At 44.1% G+C, this 26,510-nt stretch overlaps 2 protein-coding genes across 4 annotated transcripts in view; both read left to right on the top strand.

Annotated features, from left to right (window-relative positions):
• LOC119390442 (nuclear factor NF-kappa-B p110 subunit) overlaps nt 1-26,510 on the top strand; it is a 402,969-nt gene that overhangs the window by 347,548 nt on the left and 28,911 nt on the right. The gene's annotated exons all lie outside the window — the stretch shown is intronic.
• On the top strand, nt 14,022-18,391 carry LOC119390461 (defensin-like). The gene is made up of 4 exons (XM_037658085.2): nt 14,022-14,085; nt 15,327-15,395; nt 15,972-16,031; nt 18,244-18,391. The coding sequence occupies exons 1-4, from the start codon at nt 14,037-14,039 to the stop codon at nt 18,360-18,362; spliced, it is 297 nt and encodes a 98-aa protein (XP_037514013.1). The 5' UTR covers nt 14,022-14,036; the 3' UTR covers nt 18,363-18,391.

Genomic DNA, 26,510 nt, shown 5'->3' with positions numbered 1-26,510 from the left:
GAAACAAAGACGTCGCACTTCGCACTTCTTTCAGGCTTGTCACTGCTAGTACGAAACAGCCCTAATTTTTCTACCCTATTAGAATAAAAGTAAGAACGGGAATGTTTTCCGAAGAACTCATTTATATGTTAGACACAACCAAAAAAAATCAACAATAAATTAGGCTCAGATCCCACGGACGGAAAGGACTTCCGTTCCCACGGACGAAAAGGGGACGGAAAGGTCTCCTTCAATTCGCCTCAGTTTACGTCATAGTTAACACACTACAGTCAAAAAAACGCAATTACCATCACTTGTGTTTTCCCTGGCCTTATTGTCCGTTCGATTCATTTGCTTGTATCTTTACGCTATTAGAAGACAGGCGAGGACGTTTGACAACGCTGTGCTACCGCAGCAGTATAACCGATGATGGCTATCGGTGCGTATCGCGTGTAATTAGCTCAAGAACCATTGAGCGCATTTCATTAATTAAAATAGTCGTGGTATCTCCACAGAGGCAAAGAAAAAGATTGCGTGAGTTTGCGGAATTGTAAAATACGGCCGATGCATTCGCGACATGAACGACAGAAACATATGGCATGCATTCAGATCATATATTGAAGCACGGAGTTTCGTTGCCGTTCAATGTTAACACACAAGAAAAAGGTATCTAAGAGAGCGCTGACAAACGTAGCAGAGATGTAAAACACAAAAAGCATGCTGGCGCTTATAAAACCCAAACATCCTCTCGAGTACCCCCTATCCAAGTGCTCCCCCAAATTCATGTGCAGTTGCGTCACTGCCCTTGCTTATTATTTTTTTTTCGGCTGTTTATCGTCTACCCCAGTGCACATCAGGAATTCTTCACAAGTTTCCTATCAAAATAACACTTGTGTTGCGCAGGGTCGTGTCCGTTGTTTCTTTCTACTTCCAGAATGTGGGAACTCTCTCGTCTTTATCTCTGCCCAAGCTTTCCAACTGCCACTGCTGTTCGTGCGTACATTTGAGCGCAGCGAAAATATTTCATGTCAGTGACAGTGTGAAGTTATATCTCTATGTCCCGCTCTGTTTCCCGAGTGACCCACACAATCACCGTCTCAATGACTGAATAAAAAAAATGTATGTTCACCAACGCTTCACCGCTCAACCAGGGGTATAAGCCACCCTTCCAACGCTCCGCATCACTAGCCTTATCACACAGGTGAGATAAGGAGGTTTTTCCGTTGAACGACAGCTGCAGCGCACGTGTTGGGAGTGCAAGCTTGCTTTCTCCATTGAGTAGGTCAACGGCTCGACAAACAGGTGATGAAATAGCGAAGTATGACTCTCCACAGGTTAGACATGCGATAATATGTATAACTGGGGTTTTACATACCAAAACCACGATATGATTATGAGGGACGCCGAAGTGGAGGGATCCGGCAATTTTGACGATATGGTGTTCTTTAACGTGCACCGACATCACGCAGTACACGCTCTTCTAGCATTTCGTCTCCTTCGAACTGCGACCGCCACGGCCGGGATCGAACCCGCGACCTTCGGGTCAGCAGCCGAACACCGTAATGGCTACACCACCACGGCGCACCCTTATTTTCTCCAGTATTACAAAAAGGTTGCTTCTGGTGGTGTTGCACACGTCACCGTTCCCAGGAAAATAATAGTCCCAAGGTAATAATAATAGTTCCCATGAAAATAATGCAAGGCGCAGTATTTTCAACCTTTCAGAGTGTATAGATTGTGAGGCGAAAACGTGGTGTTGTTTGATGTTCTGTACCGAAATCGATTAATTTTATTCTAGTTTGTAGCTCATTCATGACAAGGCGTTATAAACTGCAATAGTAACGACGTCTGTCCCATAAAAACTCGATGCCATTTCAGGAACATTAACCCTTGTTAGGCAGGTCATGTTGGAATACAAGTTGGCATCAGTACTATATCGAGAGCTGGCGAAGCGCGTTAGTTGGAAAACTGTTAGTAACATCGAAGGTCGCGTGTAGAGGGTGTGACATATGACGAATGATCTGTAAATGCGACAAATTTACAAAACATTAGTACAAGCAACTCGATTTTTATTGCAAAAAAATAATGTCATAACACGTTGATTTGTCTATTTTTCAGTAATTAATCTTTATTACCTTTTAATTAAAGGTACTATTTATTCTGATGCCATTCATGTTCTGTTTTTGCATAAAGAGAACCAAATCACAGGCTACAAATATTGCGCAGTTTCATTTTCGGCAATTATACTTTTGACAATTATACTTTTGACGTGGCTCGTGGAAGTCGGCACGTCAAACGACTCGTCGAACATTGTAGTGCCTTCAGCAAAGTGATCATACGCAGCAATGCACAGCAAAACGAAGTTAGATGAAGACACATTCCTTACGCAGAAGGTTCAATTCATCCAAAGCTCAATGTATCTTGCTCTTTCTTAGCCCCTAGTCGACACAACTATACCAAAAACAACTTGTGTACAGAAATGTGTACGAGGTACAATAAAGAAAAAGGGTCAGTGTCGTAAATTTAATGACGTCACTAGCCGTGCCTATATATTTGTTACTTACCACTGTGCTGTTTTTGGCACAATTTCCAAAGGGCGCACATACATTTTTCTTTGACATTATAAAACAAGAATAGCCCCATCGAAGCGCTCCATAACACGCAAGCTACATCGCACCGTGTGAGGAAGCAAGTCTGCACTGTTTAGAGCAAGATATCAACGAGAGCAGAAGAAAATTAAAGCATATTTGTCTTACAGACAGTAGGCACGCCGAGGCATGCAGCAAGGCAAGGGCAGCGGTAATTACGTTCTCGATGCCACGAATAAAATCAAGTAATGCACGCAAAACGCCAGAATAACATGGCGAGAAGATTAGAGCGCGCTAGAGTGATAGGTTTCGCCGGTGCAAACTCAAGAGGCAATTAAAGCTCATCGAGGCATTCACGGGAAAGCGAACAAGATTACTATATGACTATGCAAGTTGAAAGCGTATGTGCAGGAAACAGCGAAAGACGGTGAGAAAGAAAACACTAGCGTTATAGGGAAATTGAGGATATTTTTTTTTTCTGACCTCAATCATGAAAGTGAGCCGGTAGCTGAGAACATGTGTATTACATCCGGCTCGCCCACTTCGCGGCTCTTGAAGCGCACTGCGGCTTTTCCTTTTCTATTTTCGTTTCCGTGTTCATAGTCTCGCTTAATATCCCATTAAATCGCCAGCTTTAACCGTACTAAGACACATCAGGGCCGAATGTACTGCGCGTGTGAGATATGAGGTTTTCTCAGATGGCTATTTCTTACGGCCGTTTTTCACTTTTCCGCCGGGAGAGTTGGTTTTAATTCAATTCAGGACAGCTGCAAGTACTACTATGTATAAAACGCTACGGACGCACCAAGATTCGAGAACTGTCTTCCTTTGAAAGCTTCTTGAGGGCTTTCATTTTCTTCTTTTTTTTCTGCTTGTTTTAAAACTGGCTACAGGAGAGAGATATAAATAGAACACGCATTTTCTCATTTTCGTCACAACGTTGAATATGAGAACAACGCGTCTTTCCCAGCATCAAACTTACGCGTTTTTTTTTATCTGCCTTGATGCTGTAGCCTGCACGATGATACGCTATAGTCATCAGGTCAATGACGACACCGTGGTTGCTGCAACCGCCTCATTCGTTGGCTTGTTTCGGCGAATGCAGCGTGATGACTGCCTGTGTGTGCAGAACGCCGTACTTGTCCCTTTGTTACGATGTATACGATGCGCATAGTGTCGCAAGCGCCATGTCTTCTCTCGCCGCTCGGGGACGTCCTCTTCAGGACCGTACACAAGCAATCAATCACTGCAGTGCTGTCGTCATGTGCAGTGCTGATTGAATCTCTTTTTGGAAACATGCACCTAGACGCTTTTTTCTTTTTCTGTTCTGATTTGCCTTTTACGTCTTTTTTCCTGCCTTAATCACCATGATATTACAATCTGCGTACGGAGCTTTCTTTTTTTGTTGTTATTTTTTCGTTTCTAAAAGCGCTAAATTTAGGCATCGTTTGAAGGAGACGAGGAATGTGCCTGTCTGTCGGCAAAGAAAACCGAGCCGGTGATAGTAAAGGATGTGATAGCAGTGCGAAACTAGCAAGAACAAGAAGTTGTGGACTGGCCCCCGACAAGAATTCTTACCGATCATTAGAAGACGTCTTTATATTCGATACAAGACCAGCAGCATTACTAAATCAGAGGCATTACCAACTCCTAAATTCAAATTCTATTAGTCTCTCCTTCGTTGTACAATGAGGATAATATGATGATGATAATGATTATTATTATTACGCCGTGTTTCTTACGTTAGGAGTACTTTATAGTGCTTTTTATATAAGGAGGACGCGCAAGAAAAAGTTACAGTGGTGACTTAAGCAAAACAATCAACTGTTAAACGCATCCAAGGCTACCGGGCCTCTTAAACTACAGCGGTGAATAGGTGCTTTTTCACGCTCCGCTGACTCTGTACGACGTCGCGAGTTCGATTCCCAGCCACTGCGGTAGAATTACTATGATTGCGGAGTGCAAAGACTTCGCTATACTTAGATTTAGGTGCAAGTTGGCAAGCATTAAGCGCTCATACCTTATAAGAAACACGTCCATCATGGCCCAGTGTTTGTAATTATTCAGTTAATTTCACCAACACCACGCATTCGCAGTTTACATACTTGCTAGACCAGACGTTCGACAGAAAGACTCGAAATGCTAATTCAATTTGTCAGTAGATTTTGGCGCAGTTGTAGCATAAGCTTGAACGATCATTCATAGCGTTTGCTTTAAAACTCCCATTCTTCTTTATATTTCCAGCGCGACGCACGAGTGGGGCTTTTATGAGAGGAAACAAACAGACATAATTGCGCTCTTTCTTTTTCGGTCGCTTTCTCATTTATATTAAAAGCTCATTAGGTTCCAGAACAAACAGAATATTTACCTGCAATCGCAAAAAAAAGACAAAAGGAAAAGATTGTTGCATTCGCACACTTGCTCCGCCAGCACAATGTGTCCGAATGCTTCTACGTGCTAGAAAGAAAGAAAGAAAGAAAGAAAGAAAGAAGAAGAAAGAAAAGAAAGAAAGAAAGAAGAAGAAAGAAAGAAAGGAAAGAAGAAAGAAAGAAAGAAAGAAAAGAAAGAAAGAAAGAAGAAAGAAGAAAGAAGAAGAAAGAAAGAAAGAAAGAAAGAAAGAAAGAAAGAAAGAAAGAAAGAAAGAAAGAAAGAAAGAAAGAAAGAAAGAAAGAAGACTGCTGTGGTGTTCCTTTCGGTATAACAGCGGATAAAAAATAAACGAAATACAAGCGAAGTTCCAACGGTGCGAAACTACTTTATTCGCCCGTCGTGCCGGTATGCACGGCGGTAGCGGTTCTGACGACGAACGCATTGCAGTTTAAATTAGGCATGGCGCAGACAGCGTTGTGTTCCAGTTAACGCGCACGAGCGCTCGAAGCGCAACCTTAATGGTATTGTGTTTACTTCCCTTCACCCCTGCTTTCTAATGACGGCACCTCAGCTTGCTCGGAATACCTCGAGGAAATGCTAAAGTTGGAGTATTCGCGAATGGTAAGGACGAATTGCCGGCAATACTGCGCAGCACTCCGGCCAGCTCTCTGCTGAACATATGAGTGGTACGTTTGTGCACGGAAATAGGACGACAATATTGATGTCACGACAATAGAAACGAAAGGCGCTGCCAGAACATGCCATTTCCATAAGGCAAGAAAAATTTAGAGTGAGGTCGCGGGAAATGTACAGAGCTCAAAAACGAACTGAAAATAGTGTCAGGAACATTTATGGTCTGGCCGTTCAACTCTCACTTGATTATGCAGTGGGAGTAACGAACCGGCAAAGTAAATATTCAATGTATGGCCGATAATTAACTTAGCGGGGCAATCGAAAGCGAAGATCGAAAAGAACAGATGAACGAAGGAGTAATTTAACGAGAACAATCTAATTTGCGAAGGAATCGGTTCTTCTAAATGCCAGTGCGTGCGCGCGCTCGCGCAAAGCAAAATGCTACAAGAGACCGAGAAATGAAGAGAAGGGAAAACTTAATTTTCTTTAGAGGGTCATTTCAAGTGCGGATGTCTTTAATGGATTACAGAGAACCGAGTTTCGAGAAATTATTGACGCCGCGAGTGCTGGTTCTTGTCGAATGAACGTCTCCTCACCGCACTTGTTTCGCGAACAAAAAGATGTGCTTGCTTTTTATGTTCTAATCTTTTTTCTAAAACAACTTATTTTCTTGACGGCGATGTAGACTTAAGGCCTTATGTTTGCGGGGTATTATAGCTGTTCTAGCCTTTGTTGGTATTCTGATCAAAGCAGTGTTTTGTGGTATCCTAAATAGTTGTCCGTGGTTCGTATAGCTCCGCTGCGAAGAGCGCGAACAACTTCGCGCCGATAACCCGTCGTGAATCGTTCGACACCGGCGTATTGCCAAAGTGCGCCGGACATAGTAGTTTGTAGATAAGAACTTCAGAGCTCTGATAAAACGCAGGTACATGCCAAAGGAGTGTCACCTCCTTCCGCAGGACCTGCCGCCGTGTTTTACTTTTAAAAGCGGATCTATTGGAAGCTTTTCGTTGAGCCGGCTAGTGCGAACAGAAATGAACCGGTACGCTCTCTTTTCGTCCTCTTCTTCATCTACTGCTTCGCACCCACAACACCTGCACCGATTTGTCAAGCCGTGGAATGCAGTAACTATGATGGGCGGAGTATGCTGCGTGACTAAAAATTACGTAACGTCACGTAGCAGCTAGTTACGGGACTACAATTACTTAGCGTCACGTAACAACTAGTCACGAGACTAAAATAACATAACATCCCGTGACAACTAGTCACGTGTCTAAAAATCACGTAACAACACGTAACAGCTAGTCAGCTCACTAAATCACGTAACATCACGGCTGCGTTCGTTCATTGTGCAGGGCTTCTTGCTATTTGATGGACGTGCATCAAAATACGCCGCTGACGCGTCCATCATCGGCCGCGAAGCCCTGTAAAATGCGGCGATGAACGAACGCAGCCGTGTATAAACTAAAGACCGATTGGAAGCGCTTGAGTAGCGGCGCGCAAGCGCGCGTCTATTTCATACTCGCCGTGTTTCACGTGCTTTCGTTTTTTCTCAGAAAAAACAACCAGGCAGACTTCAGCAAAAAAAAATAATAATAAATGCTTGATTGTGTGGTTATTTGAGGCGACCTACAAGATAAAGTTAATATTTTGCCGATTCTAGCAAGAATAAAAAAAAGTTGGCTAACTTAAGTTAATAATTATTTAGTGCTTAGTCATGAAAAAATACAGTTTGTTTACAAACACGACAACCACCAATATACAACAGGCGAAACGTTTGTAGAGCGCGTGGTTTTCTTAAAAATCTTGGCCCTAGTTAGCTGGGACACCCGGTATATGCGACACTTTATTGATTAGCTGCAGTTAGTGCACAAACAGAAGAGCCGCAACGTTTAGAACCGTTTGTTTAGAATATCAGAGGGCGATAAATTTCTGATCATTGGTATTCCTCATCTTCAACTTTCTCGTCTTCTTCTTTCGCTTCCTGTTTCTACATTAGCGCTCTGTTGTTTATATTTCTTTTATACTGATAAAATGGACTGAACCATCTTAAAAAAAAAGAACTGTCAATTACAAAGCTACATTTATATTCTCCGCAGAGAAGTAAAAAAAAGGAAAACTTGATTTCCAATGTACATACTGCACCGATACTGCGCGAAACTGCGCTCTCAGCATATTTATTGACAACTTGCCCGACATTTATCGAAAACGTTAACTCAGAAACGTATTAATGAAGACCACTTGCTCGTTCTATCATTCAGTTAGCAAGCTGCTTTAAAGAAAAAAACGTAGGGCTGCTTTACTTCGTTTCCGCCGTGCGCAGCTAATCCCGTCATTGCCTGCGGCGGATCGCTAATTAGTTTTCGACTTCACGAACTTTCGAAACACAAATAAGTACCTGTACTTTCCATCCACACTCCGTTGACGTGGCTGCACTAAGGCCGAGAGTAGTTTGCTTTGTGTTGCGCCTAAGTCTTCTTCTCGCGCATCCGACGAAAGCCACCAATTAAACTTTCGAACGTTGCCCCACAGTTCAACGCTCGGCTGAGAATGTACCTTTTATGAAGGGTCGTCCTTCAGACAATAATGTACGTGTTTGTCCTATCAATAACAAACAGTGCTGCGCCTCGAGCTACAACCTCTCCTGTTGATCCAACGGGCCCGAGCGGTCGCCACGATCATCGTAGAAAACCCGGACTAGGGTTCCCCTCCACATGCTTAGTTTATAATTTTCTTTAATAAAATATTTCCTTCTTTCTCTCTCTCTCCCTCTCTCTCATGTTATGCGTCTCTGTAGGCCTACACTTCTCGACGTGTCCGCTGAACGATATGCTGGTCTTACTTTACATCTCGACGTATCCCGACAAGTTCATCAAACTTGCGTCATTGTTAGCATTGAGCTGTCTTTATTTATTTATTTATTGCAGTGCTGCCCGTCTGGATTTCAGACATTAGGCAGGTGTGGGTAACAAGTCAGCACAAATATTAAAAACATATAAAAAAAGAAAAAGAACATGCGGTAAGCGCATACAAGGTATTGCAGCAATATACTTAAATGCGAATATTTCGACAAAAACCTTAATTAGCAAATATATAGGTACAGGCAGATGCGACAAATGAACATCAGCGCAAGCACTGAATCATACAAAAAAGAGATACAGTACGCACATATAAAGAGATGTTGCAGTATACTTAAAGGAGAATATTGCAACAGAAAACTTAGTAAATATATGCAGATAGACGCAATAAAGAAATATCAAGGTTCATGTAGATTATATCTCTGGGATATAGATTCAATTTTTTTTTCTTTGCATTTCCGACTGCCTAAATGTGATCTTTTGCCTTTTCTAACTTAGAAAACGCTCTTTTCTTGTATTTTCCTGGAGTGTTTTTTTTTTTTCAAAAGCCTACCCTTAGGCAAAGTAATTGGTGGTATCAAAAATACGCATGCAAATTTGCTTCCTGTATAAAACCTAATAGTGAACGGTGGTAAGGTTCACGGATCCAGCGGCCGAGGTCTGGTGACCCGCCAGGTCTGAGGCCCGTTGCACGGAGGCGGGAAACTTGGGAGTTCGCCTGGCGGAGAACCGGGCTGTAAAGTTCGACCAAGAGGTTTGTTTTCACTCAGTTGCATTCTGTTTCGTGGCGCGATAGTGCTTGTCTCTGAATACAGACTGTTTTGATTTCGTGACAGCACGAAAATAATCCCCAAGAAGGTGCGCAAATCCATATTTTCAAGGCCTCGGATTTGAAGGCGCGGACGCCGCAAGCGCAGCTACAAATTTAGTAAATTATGCCATCAGCAAAGTATCGCAATAAACCTCATATAATTGTTCACTGTAAGTGTCTTTAGTGTGTGTGTGTGTTCTTTTTTTTATGGTTTATTCCATTTTCTTGTAGCGTCTCTTTTCTATTCTCTTTCATTCCTCCTTACCCTATTCCCCAGCGCACGGTAGCCAGCGGGCCTAACAACTGGCTAACATTCCTGTCATTCAGCTTGTTTCTTCCTTCCTTCCTTCCTTCCTTCCTTCCTTCCTTCCTTCCTTCCTTCCTTCCTTCCTTCCTTCCGTACTGAAGTGTATGTCTGTCCCTCTTTCTCTCTCTCTCTCTGTGCGTGTGTGTGTGCGAACATGAGTGCCTATGCTATGTATTTATTATTATTTTTATATTTCTGTGTATATACCGTTCGTCAGAATGAGGAACTGGAGCAAACGCGGTCTCATAGATACTGCGTTGCACTATTCCTAAGGCCACGCTTTCGAAACTAAAAAAAAAATCACAGCATATCCACGGAGTGAATGATGATGAGTGGGCGTAGCTGCGGAGGTTCATCGTTAAACCGTGAATCTTCCGTGAATTCTGCCCAGTACATCATCACCGACGTGAGATCGGGCGCGTTTATACTAAAGGTTCGATGAGTTATGACGACTTGCAGCTCACTTTAATTTTACATGTACGCTGTGAATTTTCATTGTTTAGAAAACCATTGCTTTAGAAAACATCTGGCGTCTTTCGTTAAGCAGCTGGCGCCTTTTTGTTTTGCTTTAGAAACATCTGGCGTTCTTTCGTTTTGCTTTTACAGAACATCTGGCGTCTTTCGTTGGTTTATTTCATCAATCAACGGCGTTTTGAACAAAATTTTTATTGTTTAATCACGCACAGGAGAAATCTCACCAGGCACTACCTTGGAGGTAAACAATGGCTGCTAATGGGAATGAGAGACAGAAGAAGTCGGCTTTTAGCTAACGCTGCGAATTTTTTATTGTTCAACAACGCACAGAAAAAATCTCCCACCGGCACCACCTTGGAGGTCAAAGCGTAAGACTGGTTACTCACTACGACTACGACTACGAGGGACGAACGGGTGCCGCCTTAAGGAGCTTCGCCCCTAAAAAGAACGCACAAAAAACTGGAGCAGACACGTGATCACGCCTATCGCGGTGACCGTAACACGGCCCATCAAGCAGCCATTGATGCGTTCAAGCGTTAAATCGTCGCTGCAGTACAATCTTTAATTTACCCTTGCAATTAATGCTTTATTACGTGTTATTCCAGTTATGTATCTTCCCAGCACCTGAAATGTTCGAATCTTACAGCACAGCATCGTTCCGTAGCGCTAGTTGCTGTGCAAGATGATGTGCAAAATGCTGTGCAAAATGCTGTACAAAATGGTGTGCAAAATGCTCACAGCTTTCCATGTGAGGAGTTTATAAGTACATTTATACTGCAAGTTGAAAGAGAAGTAGTTTTGCGTCGCCCGGATAGGACATATTTGCTTTCACAACTTCGCAGTAACGCAGAGGTACCCGCCAAATCGTGGTTCCTTCAGAGCATAGTTACACGCTGAAAAACGTAAGCACAAGCAAGCAAGAAATAACTGCACAAGTTGAGGTTTGTTGACCTTCGCATTTGATTGCTCTCGCACGTCCTTTTATTGACTGCTTCCCTGGGGAGGTCGTTCGAGGCTGAAGGTTCCATTCATAACCCTCCCATAGAACGTAGAGGTTTCCGTTAAACGGCCGGCCGTTTGCGAACGCTCTTCTCACTCGAGGACTCTGGCATGCATCATAAGTAATTCACGCAGGAAACCTCTGCTTCTCCCAAACTGTCTGAGGTATTAGTATATCTGGCCACGCTACTGCCTTACTCGATTCTTATTACCCCGTCGGCCTCCCGTGGCAAGCGTTGCAAGACGTAAAATGAACTGCCTTAAGAAATGGCGGGCCATGGACATTGCTAAGTCTGTTTTGACGTGTGCAGTTGTGCGACGTCCATCTCAGAGCACAAATGGGTTTGGTCATTTAAAAAACAAGAGCGTCTAGACGAACGACGCATTTCTTTTGTCGGTATATCTCAAGCGTGATAACAGATAGCCTCCATCTATATACCATAATGTTCGGCATTTGCTCCGCACTTCCACATGATATAGCTTTTGCAATCTCCCGTATCCATACGAACCTACACACAGAGGCAGTATATACGCTCCACGAATTGTGATGTCGGAACAATTCGGCTATCAGACCGTTCGTTTATATGGAGGGCGCACCTCTCGCTTCTGTTATTCGGCATTTTAGGTACTAGCGCCGTGCTGACAGTTGCCTGGACAAATCTGCGGCGGGTCACATTTCGCAAGAAACGCTTTTTCAAAACTTGCGAAAGGACTCGGTACGTTAGAGAAAAGAAAAAAAAAACAACCGCAGTAGCCATACATACTGAACCAAATGTATACGTAGTTGAAGGATCCCTCGTGCTTGATATTACCCCGGTACTTCTCTGCATTCCCGAATTTCTATTACTCCAGGGTTCTTTACTCCACCGCTCAGGGATCATTGCGGAGCGTCCCAGAACGGGTACAATAAAGAAATTAGACAATACCGGCGGGTTAACCGGTGGATATCTATTATGGGGGCGCTGGCCTGGCAAAGCAAAAAGAAGACGATGAGTGGCCTCAGTGCACTCACTGTCGGGGCGAGCATCGTGCTCGCCCCGTCGCTGTAGACAGATAAGTCTGGCCGCGGATTCCGATGGGTAAAAATATATTTTTTTTTGTTGCCGCTGCCTCTATGCCCTCTCTGAGGGCCCAGGCAGAGCACTGGTCCTGAGCCCATAACATTTAACGTCGACACTGCTATTGCAACGTTATTGAGATGCTGTTGATGGCACTGTTGAAACTGCATCGTGTGGCACGTGCGCTCGTACACCGTTCAGGCTTTTAAGATCGTCATTGAAGCTGCAGTCAAGAAAAATGAAGCGCGAACAATAAATTGCGAGATAAAATGGCTTCTAGAGTGATAACTCTAATGTCCTATCTCGGAAGGGCAATTAAGTGGTTGCGAAGAAGCGTGCAAGTCTCAAATTAAGCGGGAAAGCCCTAGTTATGCTGGCGTTGCAAGTGCAGGCGGACATAAGAACGAAATAACGCGTTCTAGTCAACCATAACTCGTTCGTCTTTCGTTTTCCCACGACTAACTATCTTGCGTTTTATTCAGGCATCTTCACAGATGTTGTTCTCGTGTTGCTGCTGGTAGCCAGTAGCACACCCTCTAGCCTTCCTCTCATTTTATTATCTCTCTCTTTAGCGTTTTTTGACATCTTTTAACATCTTGTGCGCGTGTCACTTGTTCTATCTTTCCTCCTTGCTTTCTCTATTCTTTTTTCTGCCCATTACCCCTCTCATAACGTAGGGTAGCAAACCGTATACAGCCTGGTTAACTTCCCTGTCTTTCCTTTGTATTTCTCTCTATCTCTCCAGTGAATTTCTCAGAAGCCATTTAACGCGCTTATTGTAATATTGGTTTGCGCGTGCTGTTTCAATTGTTATGCATTAAAATTCATTGCCCTCTCCAACAAGAAATCCCAACTTCTTTCTCGCGTCTTCGTTTCCTTGTTCGCGCTAATACGTATCTTAAATATTTGTTTGTTTGTTTGTTTGTTTGTTTGTTTGTTTGTTTGTTTGTTTCCAGGCAAATAGCAAGTAACTTGCTGGTGCGCCCCCTGAGCGTTAGTTTGGATCATGCGTCAGAACTAAACGACGTCAAGTGCTTTCAACTATTTCTGGGACTATGATGTCATTTCGGTCATGTTAAAACGCCAAAAGCACCGTCTTTACAACAGCGAATTTGGGGGGGGGGGGGGGGGGGGGGGGAATGCCCATGCGCGTTGACGACGATCAGTCCCCACGATTCGGGACTGTAGAAACCTCTTGCATTAGCCAATATCGATAGTCGCCAGCTGTTCTTTTTTACCGTGTTGTCAATTGTTTTCAGCCGATCGCAAAGGTACATTGCCGTCTTTTTTTTCACATATAGACTTTCTGGTTTCTTCACGTTGAATTCGTTGTTTTTCTTTGTTTCTTTTCCTTTTTGAAAAATATAGCTATTGTACATACTGAAAAAAGCAAGATCCATTTACGCCACCTTCGTTTTGTTCGCGAACACAATGCTACACTACGTCGATTTTATAATTGCTTAACGAACGCGCACAAGCAACTTCGTCTAACGTGGCGCAAACAGGGTTATTTTGGTGGCCACCGCTGCTGAGTGTGTACCACATGTCAACAACTGAGAGCTTTTAGCAGATGTTCTGCTCTTCTGCTGCACAAGCACAACGCAACTGCGTCTGCAGCAATGAGTGCAGTCCCCTGTGTCATGCAGTTGCAACGTCAGTGTCCGGGATAACTTCGGAACATCGTCAGGTGTGCGAAATGGGCGGCTAGAACACTTCAGTTCAGCAGATGTTTTGTCCTCCATGCAATCAATGACCTCCTGGCCGAAATCAACCATGAAAATGATCTCCGACAATCCACGCCAGTAGACCAGCATCTTGTGTGGCGTATCTTGTGTTCGTATCTCGACCGCAGGTGTCTTCAATGACAGCGTAACCTTCCGTCCCGCTGATTGGTTAATCTATGCTTCCGCATGTGGATGCGTTCCCATCCCCAAATGATAAGGGACTGTTTAAAAGGAAATGGTTGCCAAGGCCTGTTACCTCCTCCTACGAGCTTCAGCCTCCGCTGGTAAGTGCACATCGGGCTGTCCCTGCTCTTGCAAGCATGAGCTCAGTTCGTTCGCGAAACAGTTTCGTTATCCTGTGCTACATAAAATATGTTCTATTCAAGTTCGGGGCACTTTAGCGGCCCGGGCTGTTGTATGCTGTCGTCGTATCATGTAGCTTGGCGTAACGCTGGCAAAAACACGTATAGAATAGCCATGTGTAGCATACCTAGCGCGCGCTCGCGCCGAGGAGAAGTCTTCTTCCTCTTATTCTTCGAGCGCCTTGATGATGATATCAAGTGCGGAGCACCTTAGAGGCCCGGGATGCTGTAGTATGCTGTCCTCGCTTGGCGTAATGCAGGCAAAATCACGTATAAAAATAGGAAAAAATAGGAAGCAAGTGAGAAATAGAAAGAGAGAGAAAGAGAAGGAAAAATAGGAAGAAAATAGAAATAAACAGAAGAGAAAAAAAAGACAGAAAAAACGGAGAAAAAGAAACAGAAAGGAAGAGAGGAGGAACGAAAGAGAAAACCAAAGAAAAACAAAGGAGGCTGTCCAGCTCCGCACTTCCTTCAGGCTTGGCTTGGCACCACTACTGCGAAGCTGCCTTAATTTTATTTTTTTTTATACTGTCCTTCTTTAGACATTTAGAAATGCTACTTGTTTCGAGGGGCAGAAGAATTAAGCACTGTTGCTGTTTTGCCAATAGGCGCGTCTTTGAATCAGGGTCTGCAGAAAACTTCATCGAGATTTGCAGTGAAAAAGAAAACGTAACGGCCCGATAACTTTGTTCACAATTGAAGTTGAACAAGAACAACAAGAACAACTCCATACAGGTTGTTAACCAGTGAAGCTGAAACGCACGGCCCCGGTGTTTATTACGAGCTGGGAGCTATATCGTAGTGTCCTTTCTTGTAGCTTTTGATTTGTCTTAACACCACATTTAAGAGATGCGTGCTTCAACCTTTTCTTCATTGACGTTAGTTTAAAGAGTATTAAGAACACCCAAAGGATTTTATATGTATCGACTCATGCTGCGGCGGTTATCATCCCTATATATGGTGACAAAAACTTGAGAAACAAGCACCAGCCTGGAGACCGTTCGCGACAGCGTATGCTAGCATTCCTCCTTCATTACACTTTCTGAGCACTCACCGACTGCTCCATTTTTTTCCAACCCATAGCCCTATAGAGAGCTTCGCTATAATACATATGCGCTATGATTTTTTAACGTTACATATATATTTACCACAATCTTCTGCAGGTACTGGTGTACACGTGACTTCCAAAATGAAGTACTTCTCCCTCGTGTTTCTGCTTGGACTGCTGGCTGGTGAGACGACCCATATACTAGACGCGCTGTATCTATATTTTGTTAGAAGGAGTAGCCGGCACCGTACATAGGCGCCAACATCAACTGAACAGCAGCAGCGAGCGCATGCGGTGTTATTACCGCCAACTTGCATAACATTTCTTGATTATTGTTGACCCGGTGGCCTGCACAACACCATGAAACATACATAGAGTAAAATTTGCCGCTTGTATATTACTTCACCCTTTTTTCACATAACGCACTTATATGTATATTTCACTGCACCGCCACAGCGTCGTCCTAGTTAGTCACCATATCCTAATGTAATGGGAAAACAATTCCCCACATCAGCCAATGTAGTTTCGCAGGAACAGTGAGGCAGCGATAACGTCTCTCAATATCCCGCGCACAATTACATTTATTTGGCGCGTTAATGTCGCGTGTCGAAAGGTATGCTGACTGGAGGGCTGAGTAAATTAATATTACATTTAATCATCGTTTTACTTGGCTAGCTCCTGCAAATTTCAAACATTTTGCGTCTGAATAAGCAAGATTATTATTCAGCTAACTAACAAAACGTGCCTGTTATGCATGCAGCCATGCTGGCCATGACTTCCGCAGTTGAAGACGACAATGCAGAGGCGCATCTTCGAGTCCGTAAGTATATCGTAACGTATACATTTATATGAATTACCAGCTTCGGAGTTCAGGGAGAAGTCAGGGTTGAAAACATATTCGGGGCAATTGATTTTGCCAGAAGCGACTTTTCGTGGCTTGGCATCTGAGGGAAACTGTGGGTCAACGCGGTATTCAGCAGAATCGATTCGGCAGAGTCGGCTCTCGCTTCTCCACTGCCGGCTTCCAAACGTGTACTCGAGCTACACACCCTGACTGATTACAATAGGAAATATCGAAATTCATTCAGGTTATACTGGACTATACGAGGACAGGAACATTAGTACTGTGTGTTGAAGTAGAGGCTACATAAGTCAGGCAGTGTATATAAGGATGCTTCGTTCACGTCTGTTCGGCAAGCAGCGTTTTCGAATTATAAAAAGTGCGCAGCTTACACTAGTGGAGCAAGGCTGGAACCACCAGCGGAGCAAGTGTTCGACCTAGGTAAGCTTCCCTAGTAATGCCAAGCTTTTGCTAGAGATGCTAAGTTATTGCTAGCAATACTAAGTATGGCTAGGCTTGCCTAGACTTGCATAGACTTGTCACGAGACTACCCGTTGCATCACGTTGCGATTTAGTCACATGACTAGCTGTTACGTGGTTTTTGGAGGAAACATATCACGTGACTAGCTGCTACGTGGTTAATGGTGGGAGCATGTCACGTGGCTAACTATCACGCGCTGTGGTGGGATTTTAGACACGCGACTAAATGTTACGTGATCCTTAGTCACGTGACTATATGTTGCGTTATGTTACGTTATTTTCAGTCATGCAAGTAGTTACGTGATTTTACGTGATTTTCAGTCATGTGCGTGTTATGTGATTTTCAGTCACGTCGCTAGTTACATGATGTTACGTGATTTTAGTCACGTGACTAGATGTTACGTGATTCTTAGTTTCGTGACTAGTTATTACGTGATGTTACGTGGTTTTTAGACGCGTGACTTGTTGTTACGGGATTTTTAGTTGGGTAACAGACTGACCCATCATAGTTATTGTTTTCCACACCGGACAAATCGGTGCACGTGTTGTGGGAGCGAAGCAGAAGTTGAAGAGGACGGAGCGAGCGCGCACCGTTCATGATGGCGATAATTCCAGTTCGCACTACCCGGCGCAACGTAAAACTTAGAGAGCTCCGCTCTTAAAAGCACAGGCCTGTCAGTATGCGGCGCCGTGTCTCAAGAACTGTGATGTGTACCCCACACTGTGCAACCAATACCTGGGCTATGTGACTACGGAACTTTCCGTATTATCCGGCATGTAGTCTGTGCACGTTTACCGTCTCCCCAGTTTCAATCTCAGCTTCAATCAAACAAGCGTCAAAATCAAAGCTCGCGACAATATCAACACAATCTACACGAATGAAGATGCACACATCGCGACTCCGATACTTCATTTCATAAGGTAGATGGCTGCAGAGCAGCTCATAGCTGGGAATAATAGTCGCGCTGAGCGCCCAGTGTCACCACATACCGTACTAAAATGTATAGATGCCGTCAGCCTTCCTGAATAATTTCACGGTTGAAAACCAAAGCAGAAAACGCGCACGGTACCTTATGCATTTGCCTAAAAAGGCGAAAGCCATCTTCTTCTTCTAAGTGAATTGTATTGATCCGCCCCGCCTCCACCGACATCTTTCTGTATATCTAACGTGCTTTTGAACTGCCTCCGGGATCAGAGGCATTGGAAGCTTTCTGCACCTCACGTGGTATTTGCAGTGCCTCAGGGATCGGCCCACTTTTGACCAAGTGACAATGTCATGTGGTGGCGTCATCACGTAACGTCATGTTATGTGACGCAATAGCAACGTCATAATGACGTCAGAAATTTTTTCGACCTGCGACGTCATGATGACGTCATATGGTACGTCATAGCAAGATGATTGCTGGTATCACTCGTGTTGACGCTAACACCGATGGCCACTTTTCGCATTTGATGAGGCATCTGAGGCCTTCGCCTTACGAGAGAGAGAGAGAGAGAGAGAAAAGGCAAAGGAAAGGCAGGGAGGTTAACCAGGTTGCACCCGGTTTGCTACCCTGCACAAGGGGAGGGGGAGGGAAAGAATTTAGAAAAGAAGGAGGAAAGAGAGAACTAATACTCTCTTGAAATCTTCCTTTGCATTAAAATAAAACTCGGGCTACATGGGAACTGCCGCACCAACGTGACTCAACAAATGACGCTGCCTCATTTGCAGGCCGCGGTTTCGGCTGCCCGATCAGCGACTTCTGCCACAAGCATTGTCTGAGCATCGGCCGCCGGGGAGGATACTGCGGAGGCAAATGGAAGCTCACCTGCATCTGCTACAACAAGTGAAATGTTCCCACTATAACGTGTGAATAAAATTAGCACGCGCAAGCGTGCGTATACTGAGATCTATAAAAACTGTTTCAAACGGCGTGAGGCTCATTCTTCACTAGAGTTCCGTTTAATAATGAACAATCGAACGTGCATTAGGAACGGCTAACAATTGATCAACGTACTGCAACAGTCGCCGCACACAACATCTTCTGCAATTCAGGAGTACAATTGTGATTGGTTTCAAGCGGCTGATCATTTCATTAAAATGGAACAGGAAACTTAGCCAATTTAGCTTTCCGAATGATTTGAATAATTCGTCATAAGTTCCGTGGCTCTGCAGTGGTGTCAAGCACCTCATTTTATCACTCCTGTTGGAATTCCCACAGAAAAATGGCGCAGCTGTCGTCTTCTCAGGAAAACTTCGTGCTGACAGCCGGGCGTAGACACGATGCTGATAAGAAGTGCAACGTTTCTCGAGTCTCGTCAGTGGGACGAGAAAAAACAGCTGCTCGCATACGCTGCACGTGCGTCGTGCAGACGTGATGCATTTTTTCCTAGATGTCCAACAACAGGTTAGGAGTGGTCCTGTCGTGCTTTATTTTACTGGCAGTCATTGTGTCCTTTACTTCCCAAACGCGATGCGTGAATCAAGGCAACGAAAGCGGCAGACAACCTATTAACCTTCCAGGCGGAGCAAACGCTATTAACCTTACAGCATTACAAACATGAGACGCTGCAAAGAATGACACACTTTTGTTTTATTTTGCTTGCTCATTATTAGATTAAGGCTGTCGGAGTGTGTATGTTGCATGCAGTTTGCACTTGAAGCCGCACGACTGCTATCAACAGCAGAACGCCATTGTTTAACGTATAGAGAAAAAAATTGGCCGCGTATCTGCGTGCTTCGCTGCAAATGTCGTGTAAAGACGATAGAAGAGGCGCTGTGTGAGATATGGACGCCATCTGGCAATACGTCGGGAAACATGAGTGCTGTGTTGCGTGCTGGTAGTCCCGGCGCAGCAGCAGGCGAAGACCGGCGGTGACCAACGCGACCGGCGGGGACGCCAGCCAGCCCGAAAACGTGGTTTGGCGCGAAGCGCTGAAGCAGAGAAACGTCCGCACTCAACGAGTACTCTCCACACACTCTTTTATTTACACGTCGCCTGGGTAAAACAGGAACGCCAGAGCGGCGCCCACAACCGGCAGCCTGAAGGCCGCCCACAACGCTGCTTTTTCATTTTTTAAATATTTTTTTTCACCTTCTTGGCCTTCTCAAAACTAAAGTTTTTCAACACCAACCCATGGCATTCGTACAGTGCAACAGAATCGAAACCGAAACACAACAATGAGCTCGTGCGAAGGGCACGGAGGAAGGCAAATTTCAGCGCAGTCGCATTTTCAGCTTTGTTGAAACAGCGCTCACTAGACGACGACGAAGTAAAAGAAGGCACAGGACAGGCAGCGCCTGTCCTGTGCCTTCTTTTACTTCGTCGTCGTCTAGTGAGCGCTGTTTCAACAAAGATGAACGCATACCAACTCGCTCAAGCTTCCATTCTTATGCATTTTCAGCGCAGCTTAAGAAACTAGGGTCCTTAAAATTACGTATGTATGCATTTTCTATTAAAGGAACACGCCACCTAATACTTACCTAGTGATGTTGCACCTCAGATATGCATGATATTTACTTTTTGATCGACAACGTTCACAAGTATGAACAGACGTACCAGTTCAAGACGGCTGGCCCTTGGGCAAGTGGTTCAACTTTGGCCGAGTGGCTGAATCGAGGGACGTGCCGACAAACAGAAAGACAGACAGAAAGACAGACAGACCAAAATTTCTCCGTTTAAGTTCCCCAAGAAAGACTATCGTCTTTAATAAACATTGCTAAATATGGTGCTGATCGAAGGCAACACATGAGGCTCTTGGGCCTTCGCAATGAAATGTCGCTAAAGTGTCACAAGCAGTCGATCCTCTTAGTCTAACGCAAAACGCAATGAAACTAAACAAATTCTCATCCGTATTCTGTCTTCTATTAAAGAATACGCCATAACCAAATCTAGGAACCACCTACAATAACGAGGGGGTCGCAATATCTTCCGGTTATCAACGCAGCTTGTGAAGAAAACGAAGCGCAGTATACCTATCCTCGCTGTTTTGCCTTCCTTGCTATAACCGGAAAGTATACCATGGGCAAAAATAGCATTCACGTTGAAAGAATGCTATGCACCGTAGACATGGGCCGAATTCGCGAAGCTATTCGTTCGTAAGGCCACCTTTTCATTGCCCAGTTGCCTACGGCAATGCCACGTCCAGCTCTCTATTGGTTGAAAATTTTCTCTTACGAATAACTGAAGCGTTAGAGGTTTTTGTGAATACGAGACCCGATCTGCTGCTGAAAGCCGTGCGACGTTACACGCTGCCCACCGATTTCGTCCTTCACTGCGTCTTTCGTGCGACAATAACAGCGATATGAAATATAATCGCATACCGTCGTCCCGGTCGACGCATTTCCTAGCGCTTTTTCGTTCCTGCCCTTATACGCACGCTGGTTGTTTTACTGAAAGCACCTTGGCCCTGGGCGACGGTATTGAGGAAATATGCTGTGCAAGAAGGATTTCGATGTTTGAGGAAGCCTACACCCCCAAAACAAACACGCGGGAAAGAATGCCAATTTCTCATTTCTCTGTGTGCGTGTATGCGTTGCTTGTTTGTAGGTTTGTCTATCTTCGTCTCTGCCTCTCTGTTTGTTTGTTTGTTTGCTTTCTTTTTGGTTACATGGGCACCGATCTTGAAGCATTAGTTTCCATTACGTTTAACATTAGGTTACCCTCTATTTTTTTAGAAAAACGGCCCACTTCTTCACGCTGGGAAGGTGAAAGTAACATCAAATTCGTGCGACAAAATAACAAATGCATTTCATTTCCTGCATATTAACTAGCATATTCCCTCATATCAGCAAAAAGTCCATGTCACTTCGGTAAAAATACAATTTTACGCACAACACTTAGCTACGTTGTTTATAATTAACCACTTCAAAAATATTCTCATCACGTATATATTTCAACGTATGCGCTTGCCTTTCTGCCTAATTCTTTTTATACCGTTTATTCTTATGGCAGAAAGCTACACATAAGAGAGAACCAGCACCAAGGCGATTTATCAAAAAAAAAAAAAAACAACTCAACAAAAAACATCAAGTGAGCATACGGCAAAAGCAGCATGCAGCCCAAGCAAAATATTTTTAAGACCGAAACGCCCATTCAGCGCACTCGCTATAATTAATCCGCCTACGGAGTTTTATTTCTTTCCGCGGCAAACATTAAGTCCCAGTGACCGTCTATCTAAGTCAAGTCCTTTATTACCTTCCACAATAAGTATCTGTAGAGGCATCGTACATTACCTCCTTGTATCAAGATGTGGCATGGAGCCGGTCATTGAATAGAACTTTAAAGCCGCGTAAATATATTACCGAAAAGGAAATAACAGAAACAGGGGGGCGTGCGAAAAACTTCTCCATAGCCTAATGTTATTTTCTCGGATTTCGCTCAGAAACGGCATCATTTTTCAAGAAACTTCGCCGCCATTAATCCTCGAGTACGTTCCAACCGTCTTCATTACTGCCTTCGCTCATGGTTTTTTCCGCTTTAAAACTTCATGCTCTTATTTTTATGCTTTTTTTTCCTCTCTCCTGCCGCATTCTACACTCTTAAAAAAAAGGGTGTCTGTACTGACTACCTTTGGGTGGTAATCGCCTCGCTACACATATGATGACCTTTTGGGGTGTCAAACGACTCCCTTCGTTCTTCAGACCAACGACTCCCTTCTTCACAATTTGGGGTGTCAAACGACTCCCTTCGTTCTTCAGACCAACGACTCCCTTCTTCACAAGCAGAGAGTCTACGTTACTCCCAACGCAGGAGTCTACGTGACTACCTTTTATTTCCCGCTAGTACCTCTAGGTAGTCAGGGTGACCCCTTTGCCATGGTAACGCTGACCCCCACTGGAGCGTTCCTTTGACTCCGTTGTCCTTAAGGACAGTGGTGTACATGACTCCCCTGGCAAGAGTCAGTGTGACCACTTCGTGGTACTCAATGAGACACTCTGCAACAAATAATGCATTTATTTTTCTTCTTGGTCGATATTGATGAAACTTGCTGAGTTTAGGTTTACTTATGTGGCGATTTCAAATATGCAATTATCTGGAAGAAAACGCAGTTTTTACACATAAAAATTTCATGTGTCTTGATGAGCAAGCCTTTCCAAACTCGGAGTTACAAAGTAAATCGACATATCGCTATAGTTAGGGGATAAAAACTGTATGCAATAGTTTTAAAGGAGTTTACTGCGCTGTTCTGGCATAATGTTCATGAACCCACTAGCCCACATACGAACTCGCGTTTTAAACCCATTTGAGTTAAAAGTTACGTAATATTGAACTCTCGTGAGCGAATCACCAGCTAGACATACACTTACTGGTCAATGTTCAGCATACTATGACTATTGTTAAGTGGGTTTAGGACATGCATTCTGGTTATGTTGCATACAGTTCCCATTTCATATTATTGTGATATGCTTACTTTGTAACTCGTGCAGGCCTAACATGGCACATGAAATGTTTGATATACTTAACACGACATATAATAGTAGAAAAATATTTGCATTTTCAAAATCAGCGTACAAATACACATAAACTAAACAAGTTTTATAGAGATTGATCAAGAATTTCAAAAGAACTTCAAATCAGAGCGAACACCATTAGGGTTTTTATCTGACAATCGACGAAAGTTGGTGCCGCTACCTCTTGTTACTCAACAAGGCACTTCCACCGGGTTTACTCAAACAGGAACACTGTGGTGGATGCATGACAGCCGCAACAAGTTTTTGTAGCAACTTTACAGTGCTGCACTCGATTCCTCTGGGGGAAATAAAATACTACTCGAAGTTTATATAGATGAGTCTCAGAACAATTTCCGCTCGCGTAAAACAACAAAAAATGTTGATTCTAGAAGAAAGTAAGCCATGCAACACGGAAACAGAAGAGATGCGGACAGCTCAAACGCTAGCATTTGGTTTGTCTGTGTCTTCTCTTTCACGTCTGCATGCCTTCATCCTATAAACAAACTGAAATTTCTGCGATTCGTAAAATTATTCTTTGAATCGGTTTTAAAACACTTCATGCCATTTCATACATGTTCACATTGTAATGACAACCTACTGTTTTATCAGTAAGCACCTAAACTATAGGCACAACATCCTGCGAATAATGCGTAGTCCTTAGCCACGTCACCACAATTGTTAAGCATTTTATATATATATATATCTGTGTGTGTGTGTTTGACATTTTTGAGCGCGCAAAAGAACAGGGACGAAAAACGACGCGGACACAGCGCTGACTTCCAACATATGCTTTATTTTCTACAGTGGTGCATATATATATATAGACAACAAAAAGCAACGCACGCAGGTGCATTGTACAGGAAGGCTTCATGTAAAACCACAAATAAGTATGCATGATAAGCAATCAAACAACCTGATACCGGATTTTTTTCTTCTTTAAGAGATCAAGCGGTCATTCCTGACTACCACTATCGTCTAGTCACCCTGTGGGCCTTGCTTAGAAAGTCTAGTTCTTTTTGGATAAGTCAATTGAAGGTGCACTAATGCACATGCATAGGTCGGCAAAAAATGTGGAGCTCACTCAGACTCACTCACGAAACATATCTTACCCTTAGAGCTCACTCGGACTCAGACTCACCAAACTTTTCCTCATCCGGACTCACTCGGACTCAGACTCACTATAATTTTTCTCAACCGGACTCACTCGGACTCAGACTCACCAAAATATAATTCACTCGAACTCACTCAGACTCAGACTCACGGCTCGATCTGAGTCTGAGTGAGTCTGAGCGAGTCGACTCATGAGTCCGCTAACCTATAATTAGCCTTTTTCTACCATAATGTCAATGCTCTTTAACGCCAATATTTTGCATAATCGGTGCGCTACTTAGCACCTTTTGATCTCGTACCTTCAAATACGAGTTATCTGACTTGTAGTTCAATAAGGACCGTTTTATGAAAGAGATGACTCACACGAGATATTTTTATCAGTAACTTCCCATGAAGAAGTTGCGGGGGGAGGCCAAGGCACCTCCTCCCCCTATCCCTCCTCATCTCACGCTTCTGATCAATAAATAATGAGCTGACGTATGAACGGTAGCACGTTGACGTATGCGGGACTACACGGGAGTATAAATGTGAGCCGACATAAGGCTGATAGTAATCCTGAAGTTGAGTAGACAGGACCATAGGTCGGCAAGAAATGTGGAGCTCACTCGGGCTCACTCATGCAATATATTTGCCTTAGGGCTCACTCGGACTCAGACTCACCAAATTTTTCCCAACCGAACTCACTCGGACTCAGACTCACAAAACTTTACTCACCCGGACTCACTCAGACTCAGACTCACGTCTCGATATGAGTCTGAGTGAGTCGACTCATGAGTGAGTTTGCCGACCTATGTGCACATGTCTCCCAAACTTGCAATCTTCGCCGCTTCAATTATCTCGCGTGTTGTTTGTGCCTGGCTCCTTCCTGTCGCAGTGCACTGCGATACATGTGATCGCACCCACACTTCCTGCAGTGGAAAGCCACATGTCCCACACCTCCACTTCGCACGTTATTTGCGTGCTCACGCAGCCTGTCATTGGCACACCGTCCCGTCTGCCCTATGTATTTCTTGCCACAGGACAGCAGTAACTCAAACGATGTTGTTCTCACATTTAACAAAGCTTTCTTTGTGCTTTTTTTGGCACCTGGGTTTTTCAGAACCACTGTAGGAGGCCTTGCACAGATTATAAATCTTGTTTGGTGCTGAAAGGACGACTCTTACGTTGGCGTTGTTTCCTATCTTTTCAGCCTATGTGAGACATCGTGAAGGTACGGTATGACGGCGCATTTCTGCTTGACAGGCTCCGTTTCTGGTGAAGCCTGCTCCTCACCCTCGCGAGCATGTTTGACAGTCTTGAGAAGACCCTCCGCCACAGATGTGACGACATACTGAGGAAACCCCGCCTTTTTCAGGCAATTAGCTTGCGCCTGGAAACTACACGAACACTTGTGAGGACATGAGCGGCGAAGCGCATTCATTAGGGTTAATTTTGCAATACCCCTTTTAACTAGCTTGGAGTGGCCCGAAGAAAACGGCAGAAGCGGCTTATTGGCCCTAGGCTCGTACGACCAGCAGACCTGGTCTCGCTCGAAGAACATTCGTAAGTCAAGAAAACGCAAGGCGTTTTGCGGCATTTCATGCGTGACTGCGAGCGGTTGCAGGAAACGCGTGAACAGATCAAGTACGTTTGAAGAATCATTGCCAAATTCGCCTGGACTTGATTCTAGAAAGACAACGTAGTCGTCTACATATCTAAACACCTTCTTTACATTTGTGCCTGTTAGCTCTGTTTCTAGTTTCTAGTAACAGGCACAAATGTAAAGAAGGTGTTTAGATATGTAGACGACTACGTTGTCTTTCTAGAATCAAGTCCAGGCGAATTTGGCAATGATTCTTCAAACGTACTAGATCTGTTCACGCGTTTCCTACAACCGCTCGCAGTCACGCATGAAATGCCGCAAAACAACGCCTTGTGTTTTCTTGACTTACGAATGTTCTTCGAGCGAGACCAGGTCTGCTGGTCGTACGAGCCTAGGGCCAATAAGCCGCTTCTGCCGTTTTCTTCGGGCCACTCCAAGCTAGTTAAAAGGGGTATTGCAAAATTAACCCGAATGAATGCGCTTCGCCGCTCATGTCCTCACAAGTGTTCGTGTAGTTTCCAGGCGCAAGCTGACTGCCTGAAAAAGGCGGGGTTTCCTCAGTATGTCGTCACATCTGTGGCGGAGGGCCTTCTCAAGACTGTCAAACATGCTTGCGAGGGTGAGGAGCAGGCTTCACCAGAAACGGAGCCTGTCAAGCAGAAATGCGCTGTCATACCGTACCTTCACGATGTCTCACATAGGCTGAAAAAGATAGGAAATAACGCCAATGTAACAGTCGTCCTTTCAGCACCAAACAAGCTTTATAATCTGTGCAAGGCCTCCTACAGTGGTTCTGAAAAACCCAGGTTCCAAAAAAAGCACAAAGAAAGCTTTGTTAAATGTGAGAACAACA

This window comes from Rhipicephalus sanguineus, chromosome 1 (genome assembly GCF_013339695.2).
Source record: "Rhipicephalus sanguineus isolate Rsan-2018 chromosome 1, BIME_Rsan_1.4, whole genome shotgun sequence".
Taxonomy (NCBI): domain Eukaryota; kingdom Metazoa; phylum Arthropoda; class Arachnida; order Ixodida; family Ixodidae; genus Rhipicephalus; species Rhipicephalus sanguineus.
The sequence above is the reverse complement of the archived record's forward strand: the minus strand, read 5'-3'. Positions and strand labels throughout refer to the sequence as shown.